The following is an 8,051-nucleotide window of genomic DNA, read 5'->3' on the forward strand; positions in this document are numbered from 1 at the left end:
TTATTGAAAATAATCTTTTAGAGTTTTTATCTGAAAATTGGTTTAATTTTTTACTGAATTCTCCCATTTCTAACTGTAACTGATAATAAGAATGTTTGTATTAATATAGATCTATTTATATTGACCCTTCACGCTTACATCATAAATTCATTAGGAAACCTGTTAGTCTAGTTTAATTGAAGTGCGTATTTCACTCAGTATGTCTACAACTATGTAAGTAATTGTTTGTATTCTGTCACAACAATCTCTTTTAGCAGGTCAGGTTGTTTCTCCTCAGTCTGCTCCAGCCTGTGTTGAAAATAAAAATGATGTTAGCAGAGAAAACAGCACTGTTGACTTTAGCAAGGTGAGCTTTTCTCCCTCTCATCTAAATAAGTTGCTAAATTACTACTAGAAATTACTACCCATTTTAAGACGTGTTGACACAATATTTTGCATGCGCTTTTTTTGTTTCTTGTCAAAGCTTGATATTGTTACAGATAATGTTAGCATTAAGTCCACATGTAACATTTTGCCTATTCAAAAAAAAAAAAAAAAAAAAAAGCCTGAACCTGTGAGTTTTATGCATAGTATTCATGTTTCAGCCACTTGGTTAATGTTATCTCTTCCAATAAAAAGAATAATTGGGCTTCCCAGGGAATTTAACAGAAGTTTAATCTGTTTTTGTTTGTTTGTTTTTGTTGTTCTTTGTTTGAGACAGTCTCGCTCTGTCACCCAGGCTGGAGTGCAATGGCGCAATCTCAACTCACTGCAACCTCTGCCTCCTGGGTTCAAGCGATTCTCATGCCTCAGCCTCCCGAGTAGCTGGGATTACAGGCGTGTGCCACTGTGTCTGGCTAATATTTGTATTTTTAGTAGAGATGGGGTTTCACCATCTTGGCCAGGCTGGTCTCGAACTCCTGACCTCAGGTGATCCATCTGCCTCAGCCTCTCAAAGTGCTGGGATTACAGGCATGAGCCACCCCACCTGGCCAAGTTTAATCTATTGTTTAAAAACTTTGGCTAGTTTGTGTTCAAAATCACTTTTCCTCTATTTGTGGGAAAGCAAATCATAATATAAAACTGAATTGTTAATGTAATCAAGGAAAAGTCATTACTGTAAGGAACTCCTAGAAGGACGTAGTAAAACTGAGCAGAATTTTAAATAAAAACATATTAAGAACTGACTGTGTTGAGGGATACATCTAATTGGAGACAACTGAAATGAAATCATTAACTTGAATGTATTCTCAGAAAATGAGTCAATGACAATAATGTGATTTTAATTAGCGAATTTCTGACATTGTATATGTGCCATTGCAAGCTATGGCAAAGTAACAGTTGAATAGAAAAGAAGAGTTTCTAGCTGGGTGTGGCGGCACGTGCCTGTGGTTCCAGCCACTTGGGAGGCTGAGGTGGGAGGATTGCTTGAGCCCAGGAGGCAGAGGTTGCAGTGAACTGAGGTCATGTCACTGCACTCCAGCCTGGGTGATGGAGTGAGACCCCATCTCAAAATAAATAAATAAATAAAGACAATGCAAAAGAGGAGTTTCGATACTTGATGAAAATATGGCAGGTTAACAATTCTCTTTATCTGAGTGGCTGAAATAGAAGTAACTCAGAGTAATATTTTAATAAAGCCCTTAGCACTGGCAATAATTGTAGTAGTGGGAGGAAGTGGGAATGTGTGAAAGCAGTAGAGGAAGTAGCCTGAATCAAGGTTCTGAAAAGATTAATAGTGATCAGCTCCTTGGACCTGTTTCAGAATCCCTCTGACAATGCCTAAATAATCTAGATCTAGTTATGTGCATGCTCTCCCTCTGGTGCCTGGTGGAGTCTCCGTGGGAGCATGGTGTACCAGCTTAAGTCTGTTAATTATGCGTGCAGGGACTGGGAGGCCAACAAAAGGGGCATACTAGTCCATGTGGGATGAAACAAAGGCATGAAAAAGGACCTCCACACCAGCAAGAGAGAGAGGTGAGGGCATACTTGGGCTCTATTTCTACAGTGGTTCAAAGCTCATTTCACTGTATGGAGACATGTGATTCAAACATTAAGCCAGTTCAAATGTATTCCATCTGCCACTCTAAGAACTATCTTTTCAAAGCATTGCATTTTCATTCATCTGCAAGTTGGAAAAAGTTGTCACAAACTGCCATACATTTAATTTCTGATATTCTTAATTTGAAGTGATCTTAAAAGCAATAATGTAACAAGCTACATAACAGCATAAAGAAGGCATATTTAATATCCTCAGAAACAATCGTCATAAACCACATAGCTCCTCCTTTCAAATAAATTGTGATTTAACTTTTTAAAAATAATATAACCTTTATACACTGATTGTATATCTCCATATCATTTTGCTTTTGGTTGTGTGACCTGTCTTTGCAGCCTTCAAGAATTCTTCATCACATATGAAAGAAAATGAAGATTGCCAGTTGTAGGCAGGAGTCTCATCTTCTGGTCCCCCCAAACAGTTAAAACTATGGAAGAGTCAAAAACCGATTTCCTTTCTTTTAATCCTTTTCTTTCTCACCACATTTGTGATCACTGGCCCATTTCATCTTTTAATAGGCAAGTTAAATTTCTAGAGCCCTCTACTTAGTGTCAGCTGCCTTTATGCCTCAGTTTCTTGTTCATAGCATGGCACATTGGAAAGAATGTGGCTTTTGAGAAAGAGTGTGAGATCTTGAATCCCACCTCTGGCATTATAAACTCTCTGATCTTGGAGAAGTTCTCTAAAGTTCAGACTTCTCGTTTGCAAAGTAAGAAAGCTATTTACAATTTCATTGTGAAGATTTAATCATATAATATATAGAGAGATCCTGGGACAGTGCTCGACTTATAGCAGGTGTTTAATAAAAGGTGGTTACACTTATTATTGTGGCTATTAGTAGTAGTAGAAATAGTAGTGTCAGAAATAAAACACCAGATCATAATTTAATGTTTTGGTCTCCACTGGGTCTTTAGTGCCTTGAATAGTATTTGGTATGTATTTGTTGAATGAATCCTTCAGTAATGTAAGATCCAAAGTAATGTAAGCCTGGTTTTGAAATTTAAAAAAGACTGAGTAAGATTTTTTACTTTAAAGCCTGAGAAGGCAGAAAAGTAGAGTTTGAAAAGAGCAGTTGTGATCTATCACTATGGAAACAAATTTTAGTGCCAGATTTTGCAGGTGCATGAGTTGATTTTTTTAGCCTTATGATTTTAGTTTTAGTAGTGAATTTATCAAAATTCACCTAGTTTCCAGGTTAATTTTCTATTTTAATATTTTAAGTCTTAATATGCAGATTCCAAAACGTCAGAATCTTAATACGCAGATTCCAAACATTTTGAGGTGTTAAGAAAAACAAGGTCTGTGTTCCTCTCATATGATTTGATCATATTTATTCCATCTACATTCAACCTACATATTTGTAATCCTTCAATGTATATACCTGTCAAACTTACTTAAGTAATGATTTAGAAAATAACTGAAATTATCAGGTTTTAGCTTCCCATAATACATTTAAAAAGCAGATGTTTCAAAACACTATTTGTTTTTGTTTTTCAAGCTGACAGTAGAACGTAGCTATTTTATGTTGATAGTGTTTTCTTTTACTTCAAATGACCCAGAGATGGCTTCACATAATTTTCTACATAGAAAGAACTTTCTTCTGCATCTAGCTTTAGTGTATGAAACATAGTACAAAGAGTTGTATTATTTAATCCTAGAACTGTAGGAAACCTTAGACATCTCCTCATTTAGTCAGCAAGAAAGCTGAATTATAGAGTGATTAAGAGAGCTGCTCAAGATCACTGGCAAGTTAGTGTCAAGACATCATTTCTCCCCAGAGAATCCCTGTGACGTTTCTTGTACTTTCTATAATGGGCTGAAGGCTTAAACTTTCTCCTTAAATTTTCATCTGTTTTTCCTTTAATTCTTAGTGTGTAGTTTGCCCAGACACTTCCAATTTCACCTTGATCTTCTATCTAATTTCATTCCCTGTTCCCTAGAAATGTAACTGTTTCTCATCCACAGCTTAAGTATCAAAGGCCCAGAAAGAAATCTTTCCGTTATTAACATAAAAGTGAGGTCTGGAGAGCCCAGAAGCATGAGTGTAAATACAGACCCAGAAGAGTATAGCTTGATTTCTTCAAAATCCTATCCAGAGGACCAGAAACTTCCAGGATTTCTTTCTTGTGCATTCCAAGTGTTTGTGTTCACTTGACAGTTGTCTTAGGGATGTAGTTCAACCTAGATTCTCTAGACCTGCTTTATGTATTTATAATTTTGTAAGAGGTCACAGTCAGGTCTTTAAACATAATATTTTGTTATATTAAAAGTTGCTTAGGGGGCCAAGGGCATGGTGACTCACACCTGTAATCTCAGCATTTTGGGAGGCCAAGGCAGGAGGATCACTTGAGCTCAAGAGTTCGAGAAGCTAGGCAACACAGTGAGACCTCATCTCTACAAAATCTAGAAAAAATCAGCCAGGCATGGTGGCACACCTGTAGTCCCAGCTACTCAGAAGGCTGAACTGGAAGGATCAGGATGGCTTGAGCCAGGAAGTTCAAGGCTGCAGTGAGCTGGGATCGCACCACTGCACTCCACTCTAGATGACACAATGAGACGCTGTCTCAAAAACTTAACCAAACAAAAAAAGATAGTTTGTTTGTCAAATAAGTTTCTTCATGAAGTATATAGTACACAAACACAAAATATAGGGTTGCCCAATAAATATAATATATAATTATACCTAATATAGAATAATATAATTAGATAATACATAATCAATTACTTCCCAAAGTGTATGATTACTCCAAGAATAATGTAATTAGTATAATACAATGGCTGCCCCAGATATGTGCTATAGAACTATAACTTATTCCATTTGAAGTCAAAAGATGAATTTGCTTATCCTGAAGTTAAATTCTGTATATTTTAATGTTTTTCTAAATAACAGGTATCAATGACATATTAGATATTTTGTAAGCTTAAAGATCATGTGTAATGACCATATATTTTCTTTTACAAAATTCAACTATTTACAAACATACTATGTACTTATTGATTTAATTAAATTTCATCTTTAAACAATTATTTCTATAGTCACCACCTGCCTGAGGCACAGACTTTAGTAGTTTAGACAATGGCATTTGTCAAGCAATAAATGAGTTTATAGAGTTTTCAAGGTGGAATTTAAATTTCAGACATTATCAATATAATTTATATGATCAATTACTAGATTTTTTTTTTTTTTTTTGAGACGGAGTCTTGCTCTGTCGCCCAGGCTGAAGTGCAGTGGCCGGATCTCAGCTCACTGCAAGCTCCGTCTCCCGGGTTTACACCATTCTCCTGCCTCAGCCTCCCGAGTAGCTGGGACTACAAGTGCCCGCCACCTCGCCCAGCTAGTTTTTTGTATTTTTTAGTAGAGATGGAGTTTCACCGTGTCAGCCAGGATGGTCTCAATCTCCTGACCTCGTGATCTACCTGCCTCCCAAAGAATTACTAGATTTTTTAAAAAGATGTTTTCTCATTTTAAATTTTGTTTCAGTATATTTATATTGTATCACTGTTCTTTCCATTGAGAGAGAAAACTGTTTATTCTTTTAGTAACAGAAAGGATTATGAAATATATTATGTTTTCCTCACAGAGCTAACAGTCTATGGGAAATCTTCTATTCCCTCCTTGGGAATTTTTGCATTACAATGAAAATGTAAAGCTTTACTAATTTAAAGCATCTTAAATCTGTACATTTCTCCTAGCTAGATAAATACCTACAAAAATACCACAACAAATCCCATGAAATTTAACCTTACTTATTATAGTAAATAAATACTTTTGCTATCTTAAAAAGATCAGGTCCACAAAAGCAAAAATATTTGTTATATAATCCAGTGTACATGAATTATGAATTTACAAATGTATATTTGGAAGTACATTTGTAGCTTAAAAACTTTGGATGTATAATATTTGTTATACATTTTTATAGACAGTTTTGCTTTGTTAAATCATTCTTCCTTTCCTTTAAAATAAAATAATGATTCTATTTAATATTTTTGATGGAGTACTGTAGGATATTTTTATATTTAATCCTTGTGAAAGAATACATGCTTCATATACTAGGTTATATATTTTGTGGTATCCTTATTCTTTGGAAAGATTAATTAGTTGTAAAACTTCCAAATAGCTGTACTATGATCTTGATTTCAGAAAGAAACATATTTAATGTAGTCACTAAAGTATTACTATGGATTTTTTCATTTTAAATTTTGAGAAAAATATTCTCAAATCATTAAACCTGCAGAAGAACTATCTAGGCTAAAAAAAGTCTCAGCCTCACTCATACTTGCCAGAGCTCATTCCTCTCTCTCTCGACTATTCTCACTTTGATCTTTGGCCCTCATTTCATTAATATCAGAGCATAAGATCAATTACTAGAGCAGATAAATTCTTATTCCCCTAAAAACAGAGCTTCATAAAAAACAACTCAAGTGAATTAGAAACAAGACATAGATCTTGTACAATTTACATTAAAGTCACTGCTTGTCTTTCACTGAGGCCCTGTACATAAAATTGCTACTTATTGTTGAGGATATTTTGCATTCATTTTTTAGACTTCACCCTTTATTCTTAGCATTTCTTCTTGTTAATGATCACTTTTGCTTTGTGTACATTCATTTCAATCACAAACATCTCATGTCAGAAATTCAACTATAGCTCTTCAGTAACTCCAAATGTTAATATTTTATTCTGATTTTTTCTACTGTGTCATATCTAAATTCTCAGATGAAAAACCAATATTGAAGAATTACCAGGCCAAATATAGAATGTGAAGAATACAGAACAACTAGAAAACAGAAGAAGGTTAAAGTCATAATTTATACTATAAAGAGAAACATGATTATATTTCTTTTGACATAAGCATATTTGAGTATTAATTAAAATGTTTTATGTACAAAAATTAGGTAATGTATATAAAAATATTAAATCTGTTGGCAAATGCTAATTAAATTACAGTTAAAGAATAGTTATTTAACTGAACTCACATACTTTTCCCTGTCTAAAATTTCAAGATTGTTGAGGCTGGAGAAACTTCGTTTAAAAATAATAAGTAGAAGAACTAGAGTACTCATCTTATTGATGACAAGTTAAAATAATCCACAAGCAAAGAAAAAAGGTTATTATAGAAAAAAGGCAAATGAGATGTTTAACTGTGTGTCTTTATTTAAAGTATATTTATTCATGGATTACTATATGTGAAGCACTGTGCAATAATATGATTTACCAGATTTTTCCAGTTTTGATTTATCATATTTACCTGATGATGCTTGCAGGTTGATCTGCACTTTATGAAAAAGATTCCTCCAGGTGCTGAAGCATCAAACATCTTAGTGGGAGAACTGGAGTTCTTGGATCGAACTGTAGTTGCGTTTGTCAGGTTGTCTCCAGCTGTATTGCTTCAAGGACTGGCTGAAGTCCCAATCCCAACCAGGTAAAGGGTATAAAAGCGTCTTTCGTATTTTTCTTAAACCATCTTTTTGTGGAAAGAAAATGAGGATTCAAGGTAATTTTCTGTTAGAGTTTTGACTAGAAACTAATGTGAAATCCACAAAACTACTATTCATTTTTGTTTGTGGAGGAGGGGAAAAGTGCTTTAAAAATTATTCTATTCTTTCCTCCCTTCTCTCAAGCTTCTGTTTCATTTTAGGAATATTCCTCATGTCAAGGTACCCTGAAGCCATGTGAATGGTGCCCGGGCCCGTTTTTTTTTTTTTTTTTTACATTTTTGGTAAAAGAAGTGGTAACATGTTAGCTTTTTCTCAAAGGTTGCATTAAATTGTCTGCTAAAGAAAGAAAGGATCCTGTGCATGAGTGTGGTCAAATTCAGAAATAGCGAAGTTACTAAGGTTTGCTTACGCTTGAATAATAAGGCCTTCAAAATACATGTAAGTGCCATCACTAGGATAGCATCATATATATGTTTCAATCCTAGGCATAGTGGGCTTCCCACCCACAGGGTCTGTAGAATCACTGGTAGGAGTATTATCGCAGTGTGGTTGAATCAGAGTTAAAAGTACAAAT

General features: G+C 34.7%; 1 protein-coding gene across 16 annotated transcripts in view; it reads left to right on the plus strand.

Moving 5' to 3' along the window:
- SLC4A10 (solute carrier family 4 member 10) overlaps positions 1-8,051 on the plus strand; it is a 392,709-nt gene that overhangs the window by 275,463 nt on the left and 109,195 nt on the right. For 7 of the 16 annotated variants that reach the window (XM_023217347.1, XM_023217351.1, XM_023217349.2 and 4 more), the window contains 2 exons: positions 255-346; positions 7,304-7,461. In XM_023217347.1, coding sequence (XP_023073115.1) covers positions 255-346; positions 7,304-7,461 — 250 coding nt within the window. Of the gene's footprint in view, positions 1-254; positions 347-1,866; positions 1,957-7,303; positions 7,462-8,051 lie in introns of all 16 variants that reach the window. The other 9 variants (XM_023217339.2, XM_023217341.2, XM_023217342.2 and 6 more) reach the window with 3 other exon arrangements.

Source organism: Piliocolobus tephrosceles, chromosome 11, assembly GCF_002776525.5.
Source record: "Piliocolobus tephrosceles isolate RC106 chromosome 11, ASM277652v3, whole genome shotgun sequence".
NCBI classification, from domain to species: domain Eukaryota; kingdom Metazoa; phylum Chordata; class Mammalia; order Primates; family Cercopithecidae; genus Piliocolobus; species Piliocolobus tephrosceles.